Source organism: Quercus suber, unplaced genomic scaffold (genome assembly GCF_002906115.3).
Source record: "Quercus suber isolate HL8 unplaced genomic scaffold, Cork oak 2.0 scaffold_35, whole genome shotgun sequence".
NCBI lineage: Eukaryota > Viridiplantae > Streptophyta > Magnoliopsida > Fagales > Fagaceae > Quercus > Quercus suber.
The window spans coordinates 273,409-298,594 of record NW_027069500.1 but is presented as its reverse complement, the minus strand read 5'-3'; the positions used below and the strand labels follow the sequence as shown (position 1 = coordinate 298,594).

The window sequence follows — 25,186 nt, the reverse complement described above, 5'->3', positions numbered from 1 at the left end:
TTATTAAATAAATGCACCGAAATGGATCAAAGTGAATTGAAATGGAATGAAGTGGCCGGAAGTGGACTGAATGGACCAAGTGGACCGAAATGGACTAAAGAGGACCGAAATACTATATTAATATAACTTAACAGGAGAGTAACAACAATAAATACGACGTTTAAATAGATAAATGTCACAAATAGTCTAAAAGGGGTTACGTAGAATGGTGGTTGAAGCTAGAAGGATCATGTTTTACTTCAATTATTTGAGAGTCCTATAGCATACAGATGGTTTTGTGGTGGATCGATGTGGACAAATACTTATTGCACTGATCTCCAAAGAGGGTCTACTCAGTGCTTAAGAGATATTTAGACCCTCAAAAAAAGCACTTAAGATTTGTCAAAGAAGTGATGTAAGAAACGTACTACTGGGACTAAGATGCTTCTATCGTTGAATGGGAGGCCTTGCCAAGAATCAACAATAAAATATAATCTTAAATGTCATTACAGTGCACCCATACTCGGTTCATTTGGATATTCTGTTTATTGGCAAAAATATTTTCTATAGTTTTGAACCAATTACAAGAATTATAACTCAAGTGACAACCCATGGTGTTTTCAACGGAGGCATTTGTGGTACAAATCCCCACACTCCATTATTGTAACTATCAATAAAAGAATTGAAGAATACATTATATTTTTGTTCATATGACCCATAGTTGCTAGCAGCTGAAGTTGTGAAACTAATGCAATCTCTTCTCTTCACCATAAAATTGCTTAACCTGTGTTTACACTATACAACAAACCGGCAGTAAAACTGCTAGGATATTGGGTGCTTTGAGAATAAGCACAGAATGAATAGAAACAAGGTAAAACCTATTGCAAATCTCTACCCAACTACAACATTTGAAATAAGTAAGCAAACAAGCAATGCTGTCACTAACACAATTGTTCATATTCAACAATCAATATTTTCTAAGATAATTGTATTTCAGCAATTTGTGGGTTCGTAATGATACATTGAGATGATTGATGATTCCACATTTTCATCTTGCAACTGTGGGAGCACAAGTTGAATCATCTTTGTTTGCTTTTGACCAACTCTCTTTAATTCCACAGGCTTTGAATGGCCGCTCAATCTGGAGCCCTTCTGAGCTTTCCTTTTCCAATTGTGAACAATACTTTCCAAACATTTCTACACTTACCTGAAGTCTGAAATCTATACTAAACAAAAACTTCATCTCCAACCTATTCAACTCTGCCGTGCTGACTCCTCCCACTTTTGCATAATATGCATTGTTGAAGAATCTGCAGAATAATGTAAAAGATTTATTTCAAAAGTTTGAACCAAAAGTAAGCTGACAGAGGATACAAAGAAAAATAAACACAATATAAAGGCACAAAATCTTCCCCTAGTTCATTTTCTGATCGACTTATAGAGCTATTGGAGCAAATGGCTTATATTTCTGACACAGATTCATTATACTTGGATTCCCTTAATGGGAAGCATGAACACCATCTTTTTGCCAGCCTATAATAATTACTTCCATAGTTGATGAACTTCTACTTAAATGATCAGTCTTGATGATTTTATCACCAACTTAAGACATGAGTCAAATCAAATGTACAACTATCTATTTGGGTCAGTACTTACGCATCATCAATAAATTTTGCTGCAAGCATTATACTTGTTATCAGAAGCCGGTGAACATTAAGTGAAGTTAAATGAACCTCCGTACTCTGAAGGAATCTATCCACATAAATGTGTGCAACAACAAAGCAGGATGGGCTGCAGCCAGAGTACTTGAAGATTCGATCAATATACTGCCGAATGCTGAGAGTGGGTTCTCTCAAACCATGGAATATTGTGATAACATCTTTAATTTGTGTTTCCTCCAAAAGCACCTCATTCTTCTGAACAGATCTCTCAAGTAGTGATGAGAGAAGTGACAAAACCCGAGGAATTGTTGGAACTCCTTTTCTCAACTCTTTAAGCCCCAGCGATAGGAAAATATCTGAGTCTACATTCTCAGCATTAAGCGCCAATGTTCCCATCTCCAAACTGCACAGCAATGATGGATATCAATAAGCCAAATCATAGCCAAAAAACACTCAATGCAACTATCTTGCTGGAAAATGTAAGACTAAACAAGAACTATCCTGAGCAGTGATAAGATTTTTCATGTAGAACATATTGAAAAAATAAAAAAAGTATCATAGAGCAATGTAATTTAGTATATTGTCGTAATAATATCAGCAAAAACTAATTAGCTCTATCATGATGCTATAAAGGAATGAAATAAATTGTGATGTTAATACGTTATATATAAGCCTGTTTTGGTCCCAAGACTGGCCATCAACTCAGCAGAGAAGGGCCACAACCATTTCAAACCATATAAATGCCCAGTCCTGTCCAGGTTCCAAGACACCGATGGATAATATGATGAATGTTGGCTCTAATATTCCAAGAAATTTCATCCATTTCATTTAAAAATTCTAAACAGACTCAAGGTGCTGTTTGAAATAACGCTTTTGAAACTCTTATAAACGAAGTTTTCTTTGAATGCTTTAAAAATTTTGTAAACTCATCATAAAAAGTATTGCTTTTAAAGCTCTGAAAACAATATGCTTAAAGAGAAAAGGCAACCAACATGTACAAAGAGGGTGATCAAAACGTCAATTGGATGAGATAGAGAGTGGTTCTACAGGGCACAAACTGCATTAGTTTCAACCAACATCATTGTGGAAAACATGTTTCTCAAAATGCATTATTTTAGGAAAGAGCTCGATATTATTGTCATCAATAATAGGACAATGCATATCAAACATCATATGGTCCCATAATGTACACAAATTTTCAAAACTAATCCAGAATAACATTCATCCTACTGCTTCACGTTCCACTTGTCCTGATATGCATTGCTTTCACTCAAATTCTTTGTCTTTCTCAAGGTCCTTTCTATCATTGTTCCTTGATTTCAAGTTTCAACAACTACTTTTTTCCCTCAATGAAAGTAAATCAGCTACTGAGAAACATTCAAATCTTAGACTTGGTTCCATGTTCATGGCTCAAACATTGTATCTAACTCTCTTCTATTCAGGGCCGCCTTTCTATTAATGTCACCCTATAGCAAACTGATTCTAAGTTTTTATCATATCTATGTAATTTCTAGTCAATTAATTCATTGTACTTCAATCTATAAATCAACTCTCACAAGCTTGTTAGGAGGAAAGCCATGGAACGAACCCCCTCCTTACAAAAACTTTCACAGAACCAATTTCCACATGGAAGCCAAGCCTAGTTTTACTGTTTCACACCACATTAATCTCTCTCTACCATTCAAGCCCAGATCTGAATGACCTACTTCACTTCTATCCAAACCATGAAAGATTAACAACAAACTTCCTAATAAAGATGTCAACTTTCAACTAAATAAACTGACCAAGTACCCAAAATTGACTCTACCTATCAATAGCTCTCCCAAATAAGTGTATCCAGCAAGCATTTCTAATAATTCCAAGTCATAACACACACAAACACACAAAAGTGAAATGAACAAAAGTACAAAACAGGCAAAACCCAGATGAGAAACAAAGAAAATCAAGAAAATAAGCAAAGCCCACCATTTCCAATCAAAACAACAGGAACAGCAAACATTGTTCCATCAAATCCCAATTCAGTAAACACAATGTCAAGTTCAAATCTGGGAAGGAAATGATGCCTATATATATATATATATAAAGCTTACAGATCCAAAGGAAGAGTCTCAACAGACCTGTATTATGTGGCACCTTCTTCTACCTAAGCGTGTGGTACGAAGAAGATACACTGAACATAGATGGATCAGCTTGTCTCATGGAGTTTACAATTCCTCCTCTCAGCCATGTCTCTTTTCTGCTCACTTTTGCCTCAGAAATAATATAATAAAGAAGAGCAAAGGTTGCTTCTTTATTTATTCCAACAAGGACCTCCCTCTCTCTTTCTCATGGAAGCTAAATTGTTAGTTGTGTTTCCTTTTTTTGCAACTCTCTTTCTCTGACTCTCTCTCTCCTATCACACTTCATAAACAGAAGCTTTAGATGAAAGATTGTGTCGGCAGTGCACTCCACCGCAGTTTCATTGAGTAGGGAAAGCAAAAATATTCTTGTCTTCTATGTGGTGAAGTGGGACCCACCGATAACTCTCTCTCTCTCTCTCTCTCTTTCTATTTCCCTTTTTTTTTTTTTTTTTTTTGGAAGGATTCTTTTTCCTCTTCTTTGCATTTGCAAATTGGCACGCACAAAATGATACAGCATCCACATCAGTTCGTAGAAATTTTTTTTTATTTATTCATTTTACAAGTGTAAAATTTACTTTTTCTATTTTACACACCTATTTTTACAAAAAATTCATATTATTTTATTTATTATACACATTTATTTAAATAAAATATTCATTTCTTTAACCTAATGCTACAGTGCTACAATGTCAAGCAAAGTCGTGCTATAGTACCGGGAGAGAGAAAAAAACTATTAAAAAATGATATACACATGCTACAATGACTGTGTAAATTTACAGGGTACTGTAGCTGGTGGATAATTTTAGAAGATTTTGCAAAATTTTAAACGGACTGATGTGGGCTGTTTTTGAACAAAAATGTGTAAATTTGAGCATTTTTTTTATTATACACACTTATACACGGACTGATATGAATGCTTTGAAGGTGCTTGTATTTTCATTTGAAGATGTGCAATTATTATTATTTTTTTTGGAAGGGGATTTATACTTTTTTTTTATTTTAAATTTTAGAAACAGGGATTTATACTTTATAGATTATTATAGTTTTTTAATAATAAATGTTAGGATTTAATTCATAATAATGACAAATAATTATTCTTTATCTTCAAGTTTAAATATTATCAAATTAGCATATCAATGATTTTTTTTTTTATTTGTTATAGGCGAGATTCAAAGTTATACTAATTCTAAGAGATGAAAGTTTTACTCATTAAGTTAGTTACCAACTAGAATTTATCATCAAGAGCTTGTAGATTATCTAATACTTTTTAGTATTCTTAACAAAAATGTTTAGACTTTAGAGTTCAAATTTTCTTCTCCTTATTTGTAATTATCAAATTTATATATAAAAATAAATCATAAAACCCACAAATTGTTAGTTTTTTTTTTTATTTGTTGAGAAACATTAGTTTATTTAATTATGTATATACTACCTCCTTCCCATTTTTTTTGTCCTCTATTCCATTTTGAGATGTCTCAAAATATTGTTCTGTTTCTAAAAATAAAAGTCATTAATTTACTAACGTTTCTATTATACCCCTATTAATTTTCTAATTCAATTTTTTGATAAATTTTTTAAAGATAGTTTTGGAAACTTATACATTTTTAAAAGATACACAAGATAATAAATGATGTTTCTTTAAAAAATTTGACTTTTTAAACAAGACAAAAAAAATGAGATGGAGGAAGTATTTTTTTAAAGATTTTTTAAATATAAAAATATAATTATAGTTTGGTGACTTTGGTCAATTTTTAGCAAATAAATAAATAAAAATAAAAATTAGTTGAAAAGGCTAATCCAAACGCGTGCCTTCCAGCACGACAACTTATTTAAATGTCCATGGGGCTTTGAGCATTTTAGTGCATGTAAAGGTATCTCCAATTATAACCAATTAATTATGCCGCAAGGTAGGCCACCATTAGTGGATGTCACTAATAGTGATAACAATGATTGAGAACCTGACTTATGATTAATGGTTGTCACTCCCTTTTGGTGGTGGATATATTGTGTAATCCCAATTAAGATTAGTCTCCAATTGCCTTATTTTTATGCTAGATAATTATAAGTGTGGTCACTCCTTTGCTTTCACCACTACAGTTTAATTGGACCTCACTATTCACCAACTATTATCAAAATTTTTATTTTTATTTTTAAGATTAATGGCTTTATAACCTACTTCTCTCACTAAAGATATGACTAATTTAAAATAACAAGCTAAAAGAGGCAATATATATATATATATATTGAGAAGATTAAAAGAGGCAATATGGAAAAAAAAAAGGTTATTTAACCAGTACACCTATATTAAATGGCTACTTCACATAAATAAAAAATGGCTACCCATAAAAAGATTTTTTTTTTTTGGATAAAAAAAAAAAGATATGCAGTCATGTTCCACAGTTTTCTTGTGATTTCATTAAAGCTTAGCACTAAAATTATCATATCAATTGAAACTTTTTCATACACGGGTTAAGATCTCACAACTTACAAGTGGTTGGATTGGAAAATCCATCTTGTGAAAGTTGCTTTACCACGTCGATTTTTTTTCGTAAAATTGAGGCAAGATTTGGTATAAGAATTTATTAATTTTTTAATATGAGGTACAAGAATTATACGCCTGTAAAGTAGAACTGTAAGATGTAAGTTAAAAAATAAAAATGACACTAATTCAACAAATATTCAAACACCTAAGGCTAAGGAGAAGATAAAAGCAATCCAATCTCTTCGATCTTTCCTATCATCTTTTACACCAAATATGGTGTTAATATCAAGCCTTTTATCTAAAATTTGCTCACGAGTTAGACCCCATGTCTCAGCCACCACAAAAAATAAGGGACTAAAAATGTGCAATGCAGTCGGACCCAACTAAAATGATAACGACAATGTAACATGTTTGCTAATTATTATCAGCAGTGGACCACTGATAAGAAAAAATTAATTATCATTTATAAACAAAAATATAAAAATTAATTAACTGCTTCTAGTTTTAAAAAATAGAGTAGTTCTATCCCATAACAAAAGAAAAAGTAATTCTAAACCCAAAAAAATTTCACAACATTTTACAACAAGTATAGGTTTCAATTGAATATACATTCTTATATATATAAAAAATTTGAATATACATTATAACCATAGAAAAATTTCTATTGGTTGGGTTGAGATAATGTTAGTTTGTAGTAAAATCATTTATTGCTATAATTTTTATCAACATTTCACTAGATATAATTTGGAGACGAAAATATAGGAATAAACGATAGATTATGAATAATAAAAAATTAATATTACAATACCCACACTATATATCCTGCCATTTCAAGGAGACTCTTAAGAATTAACATTATCCCTTAAAAAAAAAATTAAGGAGTGCATTATCAAATTTGAATTGAACTTAATTTTATTTGCTAAAAAAAAATGGCATGCGGCATAATTAAATGCTTGATTCTTGCTGTATTATTTTATTTTATGGAAGAGAGCTGTATTACCTTACAATTTATCATGTATAACTTTTTAAAAATATTCAAGGTGAATTGAACTGAGGAGGGGCCAAGTGAACCCACGAGTTTAATAGAGTTCTTAGCATGTTACTATAGACACTGTGTCATCGACGATACAGTTGGCAAAGTGTCGGTTCTGACAAAGTCAATTTAGGCTATAGACTGTTATTAACATATCCCAGTTATAATATTAATGTTAGAAAATTTAATTATCAACCTGAAAGAAACTGAAACCAACAAGCTAGCCTACCTAATTATATTGTAAGTTTATATTAATAAATGAAAAGCAGGGCCTTGTGCGATTTTTAAATGGTTCTAAGACTATTCAGCAAAAAATAAATGGTTCTAAAACCAAAACAATATATGACGGTGATTTGGGAACCTTATATATATATATATATATTTGTTTAGCACATTTGCTTTGCCTCTTTCAGTTCCAGTCTGGTTCTAATCAGGGTAGTTGCATAGCATAACCTCAATGCTTATCAGTCTAAAAAAGTTTAAATCCATGCGTTTATATATGGCATTTGGTAGGTGAAGGTTTGTTTATATTAAATTAGGACAAAGTTTAGTTACAAAATTAGTTGTAATCTAAGGCTATAACCTTACTCAATATCTTTTTATTGGAGGTGAATTTTGACAAATCCACCATTGGCTTATATCTTATTCTTATATTCTCTATGTTTGCAAAATTTAAAAAAAATTAAAGATCAATAACTATGTCATCAATAAATTATTTAAATTGCAAGTTTTGTAGTTCAAAGTTATGCATAAAATATAATTTTATAGATTACATAGTAAATATTATCCGATTGTCACAAAATTTGACATATGTATTAAGGGTGTAAAGAACATGCAATTCAACAGTTAGATTTTCAAAATATGTAGTATTGTTAATATTATTGAGTGAGATTGTAATTTTAGGTTATAAAGAATTTTGTAGCTAAATTCTGTCTATTAAATTATTAGTTTTGGAATAATAGCATGGAAGTGTAATTCTGACTCAAATTTATAATTTATTGCAGTAATATTTACATATGAAATGTGATTTAGACTTTAGAGTAGTATTCCTTTTTTAGGTGAGCTTGGAACACTTATAAACTCCATCCAATCATTTCCTTCTTTATTTATATTATATACTTTAAAAAATATAATATGTTTATCATTGTGCAACAAGGTTTACACCGGTTCATATCAAAATTAAAAAAAGAAAATAATAATAATAAGGACTTTGTAAGATGTTGAAATGGTTCTAAAACCAAGACAATATATGACGGTGATTTTGGAAAACTCATATTATTATTATTAGATTAAAATACACCCATTAACAATTATATATTCTTCTTCTGTCTCAATTTATTTGTTCTATTTTAAAATTTTAACTTTTTAAGGAAATATTATTTACTATATTGTCTATTGTATAAAAATATATAAGTTTTCAGAACTACACTCATTAATTTAAACTATAGAAAAAAAAATAACATTAACTTTTTAAATAAAGTAAAGGATAATATTAAAATTTTATTTATTAATTTTAGAAAAAAGATTTCATTTTGGGACATCCCCAAATGGAATAGAGGACCATCAAATTAGAACTAGGAATGACAATTTTTCCCTGTTTCGCTTAACCCGCTCCTCCCTGCTTTGCCCTGTGCAGGTTTTCCCTGCCCTGCAAAGGTGGTAGGGAGGGGATGGGGTAAGATTTTATTCTTGCATCATAGGGTGGAGATGGATTTAGACTTTTTAGACCCACCCCACCCCGCCCCGCCCACTTTGCTAAGGGTTATAATTATAAATTTTTCATACCTAAAAACTTTACTATTTAAACAAACATATTAATGTAGGGATATTAGGCCTAGGAATTCGTTATTTATTTGTATATTGGGCCTGTGGCCCAAGTCGAGGATGAGGGTTTGTCTGAGGATGATGAATCTTTGTCAGAAGAGATTGTGTTGGTAAGTAAAGAGGTTAGTTTTGGTCATAATGGCTCAACAAGATGGGTCGAGGATAAATGCCCCATCGGCTAGCCAAAGCTGAGGTCCGAAGAGGTAGTTTGTCAACCAAGGTAACATTCCAGGAAGTTTTGTTGGAGCAGATAAGTAATGCAGAGACATCAGATAGGGAGGAGTCCTAAAATATCTAAAGAGAAAGTTGCTGCCTTCGCATTAAATGCATTACAGCTAACTCTGGCTGCATTAATGTGAAGGTGATATGTAAACAGTGAATTTTAGCCTTACAGCTACTATATGAAGACTTATGAGAGGTGCTGATGGGACAAGTATCAACACCAACTATCTGGCATGCACGTGAAACAAAAAGATGAAAGGGGAAGAGAGTATAAAAGAAGGAGGAAACAATGAAAGATGGGAATCGAGAAACTAAGAGAAAGACACTGTATCATCAGGAACTAACTTTGTAATCAAACCTGAAAGAAATATATAAGAACAGATTACATCGGACTTTGTCAATGACGATTTTCTTCAGCATAAACCTGTCTATTTACATTTCTTGTCATCTAAATCTTCTTTAGTGCTTGTCTTTAAAACCCAGTTTTTCAACATATTCTCTACAAATTCATTATTTTGGGCTTTTTGGACCTAAGTTCATCCACCTTTTGGGTTAGAAATCCAAATCTGGTCTTTACAATTGGCACCATCTGTGGGAATTACTAGTATTATAGTGAATCCAACTTTCAACGATAGTAGGTTTAGGTCCACACCAGGCAGAATCTATGGGGTCTCAACACCAAGATCACTTCAGTGATCTTGAACAGAGAAGGGACCGGGAGGGAACTGTACATACTACCCATACCAGTAAGAGCCAATCTCGGGGTAAAAGCCATCTCTCCTAGGAGAAAAATACCAAAGCCATGCAGCTGGAGATTGATCACTTGAAGTGAAGTTTACGCCATGAATGACGAAAGCAAGCTCTATCCAATTTTGACTTCTCTTCCGATGATGAAGAGGATGGCAGCTATAGGCGCAGATCAAGGACTCTTCTTAGTGAGTCTTTCTCATATGATGAGGACTATCATCATGAGCGCAGAAACAAAAACTCATCCTTGGGAGACTTGGGAAATGATGCTATGAGTAAAGCACTCAACCAAATTTCTAGGTCATCTTTCACATGCTGGATTGAGGGAAGGAGACTTCTTCGGCGGTTCACTCAGCCCACATTCACCATGTATAATGGTAGAACAGACCCTGTGGAGTATGTTAGCCACTTCAATCAAAGGATGATTGTACACTCCAAGAACGAGGTCTTGATGTGCAAGGTATTCCCATCCAGCTTAGGGCTTGTGGCGATGAGGTGGTTTGATGGTCTGAGGGTAGGTTCCATTGATACCTTCAAGGAACTTACTTAAGCGTTTGGATCCTGCTTTATTACGTGCAGCAGGGTTCCTCGGCTTTTAACTTCCTTGTTGTCTTTGTCCATAAGAGAAGGAGAAATCTTGAAAACATATTCGGATAGATATTGAGAGATGTTCAACGAGATAAACGGTGATTTTGACGATGTAGCCATCAGCACTTTCAAGCTCGGCCTACCTGCCGAGCATGGCTTAAGGAAGTGCTTGACTTGGAAACCTGTTACCAGTGTACGCCAGCTCATGGATCAGATTGATAAGTATAAGAGGGTTGAGAAGGACCATCAACAAGGTAGGGGAAAGAGCAAGGTTATCCTTCAGGAGAGGAGGGATTTCAAGTTAGACCGCTACAACAATAATAGACCTCAGAGGGATTTTGCTGGGCAGTCTGAGCCTACAGCTCCTCAAGTGGTTAACACTGTTTTCTAAGAACCGGTGCATCAAGTTTTGGAGAAGATCAAGAATGAGCCATACTTCAAATGGCTGAACAAGATGAGTGGAGACCCTTTGAGGCACAACCAAAACCTTCATTGCCAATACCACAAAGAGCAGGGGCATACCACTAAAGATTGCAGAACTTTGTAGAACCATCTAGACTAGCTGGTCAAAGAAGGAAGGTTGTAGCAATTTTTGTATTGTCCCGACAAGCAAAGAGGTCAAGCGAGGTTAGGGGCTCAGGGGAGTGCTTCTTCAAGGCCCCCGTTGGGCACAATCAATGTCATTTTTGCTGCACCTGGGAGAACCAGTTTTCACCCTTCTAGGGTGATGTTTGTAGGTAGGTTACCAGCCAAGGACTCTAGCTCGAACCAAAGAGAGCTAGAGTGGATGTCCGACCGTCGCTGAGTTTCTCAGACGAAGACAAGATTGGAACCATCTAGCCACATAATGATGTTTTGGTAGTCACCCTCAGAATAGGAGGGTATGATGTGAAATGGTAGACCAGGGCAGTTATGCAGAGATCATGTACCTTGACTTGTATAGAGGGTTGAACTTAAAGTTTGAAAATTTCACAGCCTATGATTTACCTTTAGTGAGTTTTGATGGGAAAGTTGTTATACCAAAGGGACAGATTAGGTTGCTTGTGCAGGCAGGCTCAGAGGTGGTGGAAGTGGACTTCATTGTGATGAATGCATACTCCCCTTACACAGCCATTGTGGCTAGACTGTGGCTTCATACCCTAGGGGCTATTTCTTCAACTTTGCAGTAGAAGGTGAAGTATCCGTTAGGAGACCGGATTGAGGAGTTGGTAGGGAATCAATCCATGGCTAGGCAGTGCCTTATGTATGAAATTTTACATCAGCCAGCAGTTGAGTCCTCAGCTTCTGTTGAGGGAGGCTTATAGTAATTGAAGTTTCTAGTATTACTTGTGAAGGGGCTAGCCGAGGAAGCCAAATGTGAAGATTTAGAGAAATTTGCTGTAGGTGATGATTTGAAGAAGTTTTTTCAGGTTGGAGCTTAGCTACCACCTCAGGATAAGGAGAAGTTAGTGGAATTTCTTAAGAGGAACGTTGATGTATTTGCTTGGAATGCTTACGAAAGTACGGGGGTGGGTCCAAGCTTCATTTGCCGTCATCTGAGTGTTAATCCATCTGCCATTCCCAAAAAGTAACCACCTCAGCGCTCATCTAAGGATCATTCTGACACAGTTAGAGACGAGGTGATGAAGCTTAAGCGGGCTGGGGGTATTAAAGAGGTATTCTACCTTAAATGGTTAGCTAACACCGTGTTGTGAAGAAAAAAAGTGGAAAGTGGCGGGTATGTGTGGACTTCACAGATTTTAACAAAGTATGTCCAAAAGACCCTTTCCCCATGCCTCGAATCGATCAGCTAGTGGATGCCACTGTAGGTCATCATCGGATGAGCTTTTTGGATGTCTTTCAAGGATATCATTAGATTCCTTTAGTTGTGGATGATCAGGAGAGGACAGCTTTCGTCACTCCTATTGGGAATTACCATTACAAAGTGATGCCATTTGGTTTGAAAAATGCAGGCGCTACTTACCAGAGGATGATAGCCAGGATGTTTGAGCCACAATTAGGGAAAAACATTGAGATTTATATCGATGATATGGTGGTAAAGAGTAAGGCAAAGTTTGACATGTTAATGACCTTGGAAATAGTTTTGATATCTTGAGGAAACACAAGCTACGACTTAATGCTTTCAAGTGTTTTTTTGGTGTTGAATTAGGGAAGTTCTTGGGCTACATGGTCACACACTGAGGAATTGAAGTTAATACCGACTAGATTAAGGCAATCAACAATCTGCAACCACCTTGGAATCCTAAAGAGGTCTAGAAGCTTACAGGGATGACCATTGCTCTAAATCGATTCATTTCTCGGTCAACAGACATGTGTAGGCCTTTCTTTCAGTTGTTGAACAAGTGGAAGGGGTTTGAATGGACTGAGGAGTGTGTCCTGGCTTTTCAACAGTTGAAAGAATATCTGTCTTGGCCACCCATCATGTCCAGACCCGAGGTGGATGAGGTGTTGTTTGCCTACATTGCAGTGGCCTCCCACGCAGTGAGTTTGGTGCTAATACATGTTGATAGTGGTGTACAGAGACCAGTTTATTACGTGAGCAAGTCATTACATGAAGCCGAGGTTCGTTACTTACCATTGGAAAAGGGCCATTCTGGTAGTGGTGCATGCTATGCGTAAGCTTCCCTACTATTCCTAGTCACACACAGTTGTTGTCCTAACCTAACTCCCACTTAGATCTCTACTTCGAAGTGCTAATTACATAGGGAGAATCGCAAAATGGGGCACGATTCTAGGGGCTTTTGATATAAAATACATGTCTCGCACCTCTGTCAAAAGTCAGGTCCTTGCCGACCTAGTAGCTAAGTTTACTGAAGCCCCAATAGAAGAGAGGGTAAAGGAGTAGAACATGGATGGAAAATCGGTTGGAGTAATCTCCGTACAAGAGCCTTTGTCTTGGAAGGTCTACATTGATGTTGCAGCAAACTACAAGGGATTTGGAGTGGGGCTAGTCATGATATCTCTAGAGAGGATCACGACTAAGACATCCTTAAGATTGGGCTTCTCGGCTACAAATAATGAAGCTGAATATGAAACTCTGTTGGTAGGGATGATCATGGTTCAGAAAATAGGGGGAAAAGCAGTGGAGGTATTCTCTAATTCAAGGCTGGTGGTGGGCCAAGTCCAAGGAGAGTTGGAAGCCAAAGATCCCAAAATGTAGGAATATTTGAGCCAGGTTAAACATTTACAGTCTGGATTTGAGTTTTTTAATATATCACAAGTCCTTAGAAGTAGAAATACACATACAGACTCTCTTGCCACACTGGCAACATCCTCGGCACAAAGCTTACCTCGGGTGATCCTTGTTGAGGATTTATGTAAACCTACTGAGGTAAAAAGAAAAATGGCTCATGTTCATCAAATAAGGGTAGGTCATAGCAAGATGGACGCTATTGTACTATTTCTTAAGGAGGATGTCCTACCCGAGGATAAGTCCGAAGCTGATAAGGTACAGAGGAAAGCTCCTTGGTTTTAGCTATCCGAGGACCAAAAATTGTATAAGAGATCCTTTTCCGGCCCATATTTGCTATACATACACCCTGAAGCAGTGGAGTTACTCTTGGAAGAATTACATGAAGGAATTTTTGGAAGCCACACGGGGGGCATATTCTTGTCTTATAGGGCCCTCACACAAGGCTTTTGGTGGCCAAATATGCAGAATGAAGCACAATAGTATGTAAAGAAGTGCGATCAACACCAAAGATTTGCGCCAAATATTCATCAACCTGGAGGAGTCTTCAATCCACTGTCCAGCCCTTGGCCTTTTGCTCAATGGGGATCGGACATTGTGAGCCCCTTCCCCAAAACAGTAGGGAATAAGAGGTATTTGTTAGTTGGCATGGATTACTTCACCAAGTGGGTTGAAGTTGAACCATTGGCAAATATCAGGAACTTAGATGCCAAAAAGTTCATTTGGAAGAATATTGTCTCTCGGTTTGGAGTCCCTTGTACACTCATCTCGGACAATGGTTTGTAATTTAATAGCAAGGCCTTCAGGAGGTATTGCTGTGACCTGAGCATAATGAATAGATATTCCACCCTGGCATATCCACAGGGGAATGGATAGGCCAAAACTGTCAATAAGGTCATAGTAAATAGACTTAAGAAGAGATTAGATGATGCAAAGGGAAAATAGGTGGAAGCTGTCACACGTCCTATGGACTTACCAGACTACACCTCGTAGGTCCACAAGGGAGACGCCATTTTCAATGACTTATGGGGTCGAGGCTGTTATTCCTCTGGAAACTGAATTCCCCATGCTGAGAACAATTTCCTTCGCTCTAAGCAGCAACGATGGGCTATTGGAGAAGAGTTTAGACTTAATTGAAGAGTGGAGAGAAAATGCTATGGTCTAATTGGCCTATTATCAACATAAGCTCAAGTAAGAGTACGATGCCAAAGTAAAACTAAAACCACTGACAGTTGGAGACTTGGTCTTAAGAAAGGTTTTAGGAACTGTAAGGAACCCAGCATGGAAAAAATTGGGACTCAATTAGGAAGGGCCTTATTGTATCACGTCGATAGCCGGAATAGGTGCATATCATTTTGCAGATCTAGAAGAAAAGGTTGTACCACGTCCCTGGAATGTAAATAACCTTAGGAGATATTATTATCAATAAAGGCTTCCTTCACCCTATTTGGGTTTGTTATATTATGTGTCATGCGTTTTTACTATCTATCTAAGTATCAAACAGAACCTTAGTTATGCCTAGCTACTTGGATCACATACCTTAGAAAAATTGATATCTTTTAATCATTTTACTAAGTGTTAAACAGAACCTTAGCCATGCCTGGATCCTTGGACCACATGCTTTGGGGAAATTAATACTCATCGAAATCTATCTAAGTATCAAATAGAACACTGGTCATGCTTGACTCCTCAGACCATATACCATGGGAAAATTGATATCTTTTAATCATCATTTTAAGTATTAAACAGAACCTTAGCTATGCCTGGCTCCTCAGATCACATGCTTTGAAAAAATTAATACTCCTTGACATCTATCTAAGTATCAAATAGAACCTTGGTCATGCCTCGATCCTCGGACCATATACCTTGGAAAAATTGATATCTTTTAATTACTTTTCTAAGTGTTAAACAGAACCTTAACTATGCTTAGATCCTTAGACCACCTGCTTTGGGAAAATTAACATATTATGACAATTATCTAAGTATTAAACAAAACCTTACTTATGCTTGGCTTCTCGGACCATCTGCTTTGGGAAAATTAGTACTTCCTGATATCAATCTAAGTATCAAACATAACCTTGGTCATGCCTGACTCCTCGGACCACATATCTTGGGTAAATTGATATGTTAAGTTATTTTTCTAAGTGTTAAACAGAACCTTAACTTTGCCTGGCTCCTCGGACTACATACTTTAGTAAAATTAACACATTATGAAATCTTTCTAAGTATTAAACAGAACTTTAGCTATGCCTAACTCCTCAGACCACATGCTTTGGGAAAATTTATACTCTCTAACATCTATTTAAGTATCAAAAAATTTTTTGGTCATGCTTGGCTCCTCGGACCACGTACCTTGGGAAAATTGATATCTTTTAATTACTTTTCTAAGTGTTAAACAGAACCTTAGTTATGCCTAGATCCTCGGACCACCTGCTTTGGAAAAATTAACATATTATGATAATTATCTAAGTATTAAACAAAACCTTAGCTATGCCTGGCTCTTCAGACCATCTGCTTTGGGAAAATTAACACTTCCTGACAACAGTCTAAGTATCAAACATAACATTGGTCACGCATGGCTCCTCGGACCACATACCTTGGGTAAATTGATATGTTAAGTTATTTTTATAAGTGTTAAACAAAATCTTAGCGATGCCTGACTCCTCAGACCACATACTTTGGTAAAATTAACACATTATGACATCTTTCTAAATATTAAACAGAACCTTAGCTATGCTTGGCTCCTTAGACCACATGCTTGGGTAAATTAATACTTCCTGACATTAATTTAAGTATTAAATAGAACCTTAGCTATGCCTAGTTCCTCAGACCACCAGCTTTGGGTAAATTAATGCTTCTTATCATTTTGCCAAATGCGAGGGCAAGGCCTTAGTTGTTGCAAACTTTTTGGACTACACGTTTAAGGTAAATTAGTATTCCTCATTAATTACTTTAATGTCAGGTATAATCACTCCAAACAACAATGATTTTTACTGCAACAAGAGTCTTAATTAGATGCTAATGAGTATCACTTAAAGCATTTACAGGCATACTTGTGTTTGTTTAAAAGTTGACTATCCCTTTGATGCTGTGAACTTATAAATGAGTAAGTTACAGAGTAATTTTAAACCTATATGCATGTTGCAATACTTTGTATGTTCTTAAAATTAAGATTGTGCTTTGCCGAGGTGATGAATTTAGTAGATTTCACTTGTGTTAATACTGATCATGTAAGATGGGACAACTTTTTTGTTACTTATACAAATTAATAAAAAGAATTTTACATTATTGCTACATTTATTTAGTGTTAAATAAGAAAGAAACTATGTTAACACTTATATAAAAATCATGGAAATACGGAAATTGTTCATAACTTTCATTAACTAAAGCCTTGGAAAGAGGTAGATTGGATACAAAAGATGTCATATCAATTACAAAATTTGAAAAAAAAAAAAAATTTACACTATAAACTATTTCTTCTTTATTATAATTTTGTCTTTGGAAGGGCCATGGACAGACTGAGTAGAGGCAACTTTAGAGACCTCGGGGCATTTGCTTGCTGGATCAGCCTTGGCAGGCAAGGAGAGAGTGGCTAGGACGATCTCCATCATTTTAGGAGCTTCTTTCTCGACATGAGGGTCCTAGGTGGCAGTTAGAGGCTTCATAGCATCAGGGGCCACTCCCTGGTTAGTGTCCTTTTCTTTCTCTGTGACCTCGGGTTGCTCAGCCTCTTTGGCGGGTTTATTAGAGGAAGTTGGAATAGTGGCCGCATTATCCTTACCCACCTCTGCCACCTCGGAGGTGGTATTAGTCATTGAGCTAGAAGGACCAGACTTTTAGATGGCAGGGGGATAGTACACCTTATCTGCCCTCCTAAGTCCAGATGAAGTTTCAACCCCAGCTTGGTTGAGAGCTTTATTCCATACTTGGGAGCAGTAGGTCCTGCATACCCCCGAGGCCTTCGCCTTCAGGGTTTCCTTGGTCTCTGCCACTCCTAGGTCATATCCATCTTGCTAGGCCTGATCTCGAGCCTTCTCAACCAGCTCCCTTGCTTTCTCAGCCTCCTTCAATTTCTTCTTGAGAGCAGTTATCTGAGTTTTAGAGATGGCCAGCTGATTTCAGCGCTGCGAAGTCGTACCTTTTGGTCCTCAGCTTGCTTCTTAGCATTATTAAGAGTGGCTGCTGTGCTTTTTTTTTTTCTCTCTCTCTCTCCTCCTCCAACAGCTTTTTCTTGAGCTATTGTTTGCTCTTCTCGGCCACATTAAAGGCCTCCACAGTGATGTTACGCCTCCCTTCCTCCTCATTTATTTGCTGGTGGCAGTAGTTGGTTATCTCCTTCACCTAAAATGTGGCTTGAACAGCCTGCCGAGAAAAGAATCAGGGGTTAGAAAAAGAAACTTAAGAAAGCAATTAAAGAAAAAAGGAAAAGGGAGAAGAAAAAGGGGCTAGGAAGAGGACATACCATATCAAGATATCTCTTGAGGCTGAGGAAGATCTCATGTCTCGCAGCTCAGCCATGTCCTTGGGGAACAACAAAGCTTGCTCCACTGCATAGGCCACATAGCTGGCTACTCCTTCCTGAAAATCCCTAATGGAGGCATTAGCTAACAGAGAGTTCCCATCCAGCATTGGGGCAGGAAGCTAGGCTGGAGGTCCGACTTAAGGATCACTCTGTCTCTCGGTGGCTTTTTGCCCCACCTTGGCTTGTTTGGCCGCCCTTTGAGCCTCGTCCTCTTGGGGGGGAAGGGTTTTTACAGCTTCCACTACTTCCTTCCCCTTTGGTTCTTGCTTCCTTTTCAGGTCGGTAGGTTGGAAAGGCAAGGTAGGTAGGGGGGGTGGGAGGGTTATTCTGGATTGCCTTCCCAGGCGTGTCCCTCCTCGGTTGGGACTCTATCAGGTCTAGCAGGGAGGACCTTGGTTTGCGCTGGGTCCCCATCTTGTCAAGTATTGGTGAGAAAGGTTGGCCAAGAATAGGAGTTGAAATTTCTGGTAACAAAGCTTGGTTGAAGATTTCAAACTCGTCCTCAGAATCAAGTACTTCAACTACTTCTTCTTCTTCTATGTTGGAGGGGCGAGAAGAAGTGGTTACTCCGGATGTATGTTGTGTTGGCGAGGCTACCTTTGGTATGCCTTTGAATCTGGGCTTTGTGGTGAGCGTGCCTTCTGGAACAAGGCCGAGAAGAAGAAAACCTAGAGTCGCTATACTAATTCGGTGCAGCCGAGGATTATTAGCTTTGATGACACATTTCGGCCTGAGTTGCCCTGAGTTGGCTGTCTGTATGAACACCTTGGCCTTCAAGATCTTGTCGAAATCCTCTTGGTTCACAAGGCCGAAGTTGGGCATAGCAGGATTCCTATCTAGGAAACCATAGAGAGGAACAAGAAAACATTGTTAACGAAGAAAATATACAGAGATGATTAAAGAAAAACTTATTCTATTATCCAAACCTAGTCCTAAGACCCTACCTGGTTACCCTTCTCTTGTTGGGTAAGGGAGGCCATTGTGCTATTCCCCTGACACAATCAAGAAGTCTTTGTTTAAACCCTTATTGGAATCGGGGAGGCATTGAATGAGCCTAACTTTAGGGTACATAGACTTGAGGTAATATCCCTAAAACTTTAAGTGATAGAGGTTGTAGATCCAATTAACATTGTGGTGTGTGAGGTTTAAGCCCATCTTCTTGTTGAAGGTGTCTACAAAACCTAAGATTCTGAACATATTGGGGGTACATTGGGTGGGAGCTAACCTATGGGGCCTAAGGTAGTTTCTGGTGACATTACCCATAAGGATTCTCATCCCTCCTTCTATGAAGGCAATCATAGAGATTATTACTTCTCCCTCTTGCCTATCTGTGTGTCATTGTCCCTCTTTACAGTACCTAGTGCCCGCTCTCGGAGGGATCTTATACTAAGTCCTAAAGTTTGCCATTCCTTCCTTGGAGTCTACTAAGCTTTTAAATCTAACCATTTCTAGGATGGGTTGGGAGAGCTAAAGAGATTGAGAAGAGAGAATGGAACCGAGAAGGAGAAAAGTACAGAGAAAAAAAAAATGGAAAAACAAAATGTAAAGGTTTGGGAAAACTTATAGAAAGAAGGGAAGTATCCTCAGAATGGCTTTTTGTATTTGAGAAGGCATGAGTGAGTTAGAGGAATTGACAGGTTCAATGTATGTGCGCTAGAACAAAATGAATGCTAAGATAAGGCGAATGATTGATTTGAGAGGTATTTATACCAAGGAGAGAGCTGGGAGTGGGAAAATTCCCGATCGATTCCTAGCAAAATCCTCAACTGTCAGATTCACATCCCGCCATAGAATGTGGGGGATAAGGAGTTGTAAGAATTTAATGAAGATGCACCTCGAACACCACGGCACCAGGAGTGTACCTTGGGCAGTTAAAAAGGCGTCTTCATAAGCAGAAGTGGGACGAAGTAGGCACAGAGCTAATACAGTGACATCGAAATCCTTCTTTCTTCTCGAGAAGCCAGAAAGAAGAATCTCGAAGGGCTATTATAGGGATATTAGGCCCAGGAGTTCACTATCTATTTGTATATTGGACCTGTGGGCCAAGTTGAGGATGAGGGTTTGTCCGAGGAGGAGGAATCTTTGTCAGAAGAGATTGTGTTGGTAAATAAAGAGGTTAGTTTTGGTCATAATGGCTCAACAAGATGGGCTGAGGATAAATGCCCCTCGGCCAGCCAAAGCCGAGGTCTGAAGAGGTAGTCTGTCAACCAAGGTAACATTCCAGGAAGTTCTATTGGAGCGGATAAGCATTGCAGAGACATCAGACAGGGAGGAGTCCTAAACTATCTAAAGAGAAAGCTACTGCCTCCGTATTAAATGCATTGCAACTAACTCTTTGGCTGAATTAATGTGGAGGTGATACCAGAACAATGGATTTTAGCCTTACAGCTACTATATGAAGACTTATGGGAGGTGCTGATGGGACAAGTATCAACACCAACTATCTGGCATACACGTGGAGCAAAAAGATGAAAGGGGAAGGGAGTATAAAAGAAGGAGGAAGCAATGAAAGAGGGGGATCAAGAAACTAAGAGAAAAACACTGTATCATCAGAAACTGACTTTGTAATCAAACCTGAAAGAAATATATAAGAACAGATCACCTCGGACTTTGCCGAGGACGATTTTCTTCAGCATAAACCTGTAACACCCCAACCTAATTACATAATTAACTTATGAGTTTATATGCATGTTGTTATCTTACTTACTTTTAAGTGCATGAAACTTTGATTTTGTGATATTATAGAAGATTCATGCTATTTTTAATGTTGTAGAAAGAAGTTTATAAAGGTAGGGATATATATATGAAAAGTTATATTATTATGTGGGACTTTCTAGATATAATGCTTATAAGGGGTGAAAATTATAATTACCAAAAGTTGGAAAAAGGTGGGTGTGATCTTTTCCCCTAGCAATACACGTATCCTACCCCAAAAGTCTTCTCCCTTATCTTTTCTTTTGCTGAATCAGAAAGTCCAGCCCTACTTTCTCTATTCCTCTTTCTTTGTTCTTCTTTTTCTCTCCTTCCTTTGCTCTTTCACGACTGTACCTTTCTTTCACTCTTCACCAAAAATCATAGAAACCTCACTCTAAAGAAGAAATTAAGAGCCTAAACAATAGGGTTTCATCTTTAAAGTGTGTGGTAAGTAAATTAAACCTCATCATTTTGTGTACTTGGATAGTATGATTGTTTGTTTATTTTCATTCTTTATCCTCTGTTCTGATTTGTGAGACTGAACTTGTGATTCTGTTTTTGTAAGTTGAAAGGGTTATGGAGTTTTGGTCTATTGGATGCATATTAGGGTAATTTAATATGTATTGTATGGGTATAAAACTACCTAAATGAAATGAAGGCCAAATGCTATTTGTTGCTGATTTTAGAAAGAATATGTGCTGAAGCTGTCATTGTGACCGATTTGATGTTTACAACAAGAAAATTATGTATTAAATCATTTGCTGTGAATTAGGATGCTAGGAGTAGTTTTTATGAATTCTAAGACATATGTGATTGTTATGGAAGTGGTCTCATAGCAATTGGATGAGTAGAAAAATAATGTTTTAATTTTTAAGTTGCATAAATTTCTGCCAGGACAGATTTGAACACGTTGTCTTGTATGATTTTTAATAGATCATGGTTTTATGGTTTTGTTGGAGATATTTAGACCCCTTAACACACAACCAGATTGAGTATCCTAGTTAATTAGCCAAGTTATTACTTAGTCAAATTAAGTAATTCTAGGTTAAAACAATCAAACAATCATATCAAGAATATATAGCAGCGGAATAATAAATAACACAAGATATGATCACCCAGGAAAACCAAACTGGTAAAAAACCTAGGGAGGATTTTACCCATCGATCCTTAAGGCAAAACTGAATTCACTATGAAAGAATCGAAGTTCATACAAAAGGACTTACAAGCTCCCCGCTCGACTTCCTAATGCTACCTACCAATAGAACTTACTGACATGACCCCGTGCAAGCTCCGAATCCATGGACTCCTTCTTTCTTGAATTCTTCAATTAGTTACAAGCACCCACACTTGATATCCTTTAAGCTTCAATGGTAGCAACCAAGTTGATTATCAAGATGTTGAAGTAATCTCAATCTTGAAAACCCTAAGTTTATGTGAAAGAAAGCTCCTCAATGATCTCACAAGAGATTCACATAAACCGCAAATATGAGCAACAAAGACTTAGAGAGGTTTGGGTACAAAACTCTAAAAATAAAAGGAGGCACAAGAGGCACTCTACTCTCTCTCTCCAAAAGTCGTAAAAAACGTGGCTTAGGGTTTCCTTTATATAATGGGAGAAGTAGATTTGAAACCCTAATCCTTAATAGGCTTAAGCTGCTGTTTGGGCCGACTTAAAATTCTGCAGATACGATTTTCGATCGATCGAGCATGTTCTTCGATCGATCGAACCAGGCCGAATATGAAGTCTTCTTCCTGCAGATTGTATGTTCTTGAATCTTGACTTGAATCACCTTGAGCATTGTCTAATAAAACCTATAGACTCTACGATCTATATCTAGACAAGTTTGTGTTCACGATTTGCTAATTGTTCTAAACATTTAGAACCTAACAGGTTTGAATCCGAAATTTTAATGGTATATACTGGACATACAGGGGAGTAGTTATATAAAATTTCATGACATTTGGATGTTGTAATGAGCAGTAAACAGGGTAAGATAACTCTGACTTTGTGGATTTAATTTTGAAGCTAGGGTGAATGTTTTGAGCTATAATTTAATATGCTCATCCTTTGGTATGTTTGGATCATATATAAATTTTATGCCTTGGTTTCTTTATGGTTTGGATGCATAATGTGTTTGATGATTGTATCATATGCTTTGGGGAACTTTATATGATGGGAATTAAGATTTTCTTGAGTTTGAGAGTTAGGTTGTGTTTGAGGTATAATTTTAAAGACTTAGAAAGAGTTTGTCAGTAATAAGTTTTGGTTTTTCATTTAGGTGACGAGAACGAGAACACGGACACTTGAGCTCCTCTTGTACAATCTCTCGCGCCTTCTGTTTTCAGGTAAGGGATTTGAGATATGTGCTTTTGATAAGTATAAAGATTATTTCAAAAGTATTATGCATTAAAACTTTTTAATTAAAGATATTACCTATAAGCATGGTTTAAGTAAAATATATGTTCTTGAGTTGTGCAAGCTTATATACATGATAATTTTAGCATATTGATGCCATTATCTATATCACGAACATAATATTTAAAAATGAGATGAATATGCTATTATTATGGAATATTATGCAAAATAAGAAATTTTAGTATAATGTATAAGTATGGAAATGTTTTCGGGTTATATCCTTTGGTGATCTGAACTCGGCCGGTAGGGGTTAATTATTGGCTTTCCATGGAAAAGTGTTATCTGTTTGGCCATTTAAAGTAGAGGAAATGGGGTTGCCCTTAACTCTAATCTGAATAAGGCCTTCTCCCCAATGTGTACAGATGGCGGTGAGGAATAAATCCTTGAGGGGATGTGCCATCAGGCCTCCCAAAGAGGACAATATCATACACACAAGGGCAACCAAATGTGATGAGGCCTTCTTTGTACAGACTTATCAGATATGGAATAACCAATATGTTATGAACAACTATATTACGTTATTGATCATGAGAGAATGATTTTGTTTAAATGCATTATGAAAAGGTAAAAGCCCTTATGAAAAGAAGTTTATGATGAAACATTTTATAGTCTTTTTAAAAATAAGATAACGGAATTATGTTTACATTTCTTAGTATGTCCTTTTATTATTATATGAAAGGAAAATGAAGTAGTTTATCTGAAAGTTCATACGTTATTTTAAGAACAACATGAATAGTATGAAGCTATATTATCAAAGCTGGCATATCCATAAAATAATTGATTTATATACATTCTTATTAAAGGCCTATGGAGCTTAAAAACCTTATTGGGCTTCGCAGCTCACCCTTTTATATTTTAGTGCACAGGTTCTTCCTGGAAGTAGCGAGAGTGTTAGATGTGGCAAGGATTTCGTGAATTCTCGTTTGCTAGATTGTAGAGTTTTTGTTGTATAGTAGTTTAGCTCTTTTGTTGTATAGGATGAATCAAGATGTACTTGATTCTTGAGAATAGATGTAATTCAGCATCTTAGTTTGTTTTAAACCCCGGTTTTATGTCTTTGGGGTTAGGTTTGTAATAAGAGTTTGCTAAACGTTTAGCTATGTAATATTTGCATGAATACCTGACATTTTAGCCAAGTGGTAATTTTTCCAAGTTCAAAGGAAATGAAATTTCAGGTTTTCATCATTTTTGTATATTATGGTTTTATGTAAGAAAATAAGCTGGAATTCAAGGAATAAATTCTTGATAAGCCCCTTCAGTTTAGGTTGGTTCGTGTTAGTATTGAGATAAACTTGATATTAACATGCCGGTCATGCTCTAAATCCTAAAGTACTGGTTTGGGTCGTGACAAAACCTGTCTATTTACATTTTCTTGTCACCTAAATATTTTTTAGTGTTTGTCTGATTTATTAAAGCCCAGTTTTCCAACCCATTCTCTAAAAATTCATTGTTTTAGGCTTTTTGGGCCTAAGTCCATCCATCTTTTGGGATAGGGATCCAAATCTGGTCCTTACAATTAATATTAGCTTATTTTACTATACCCAATGTGGTTCTTTGCCTTTATTTTGTCATGTGTTATACTATGAGTTTTTATTTTTATTTTTATTTTTATGATTGTCTTGTTAAACGCTTGGATATATTATTCAATTTTTTCTAAAATTTAATTTGATTTGATGTGATAAATTTAGCTATAATTTCAAGTATATTT

At 36.4% G+C, this 25,186-nt stretch overlaps 1 protein-coding gene and 1 long non-coding RNA gene across 2 annotated transcripts; one reads left to right on the top strand and one right to left on the bottom strand.

The window, feature by feature from the left end:
• Nucleotides 1-716: 716 nt before the first annotated feature.
• LOC112036097 (cyclin-P3-1) lies at nt 717-4,074 on the bottom strand. The gene is made up of 3 exons (XM_024068923.2): nt 3,758-4,074; nt 1,636-2,043; nt 717-1,289 (listed from the first exon to the last, which is right to left on the bottom strand). The coding sequence occupies exons 2-3, from the start codon at nt 2,034-2,036 to the stop codon at nt 1,028-1,030; spliced, it is 663 nt and encodes a 220-aa protein (XP_023924691.1). The 5' UTR covers nt 2,037-2,043; nt 3,758-4,074; the 3' UTR covers nt 717-1,027.
• A 17,254-nt stretch (nt 4,075-21,328) lies between these two features.
• LOC112035999 (uncharacterized) lies at nt 21,329-24,663 on the top strand. The gene is made up of 3 exons (XR_002885581.2): nt 21,329-21,509; nt 23,342-23,408; nt 24,338-24,663. It is a non-coding gene; the product is annotated as an uncharacterized LOC112035999 (long non-coding RNA).
• Nucleotides 24,664-25,186: the final 523 nt, after the last annotated feature.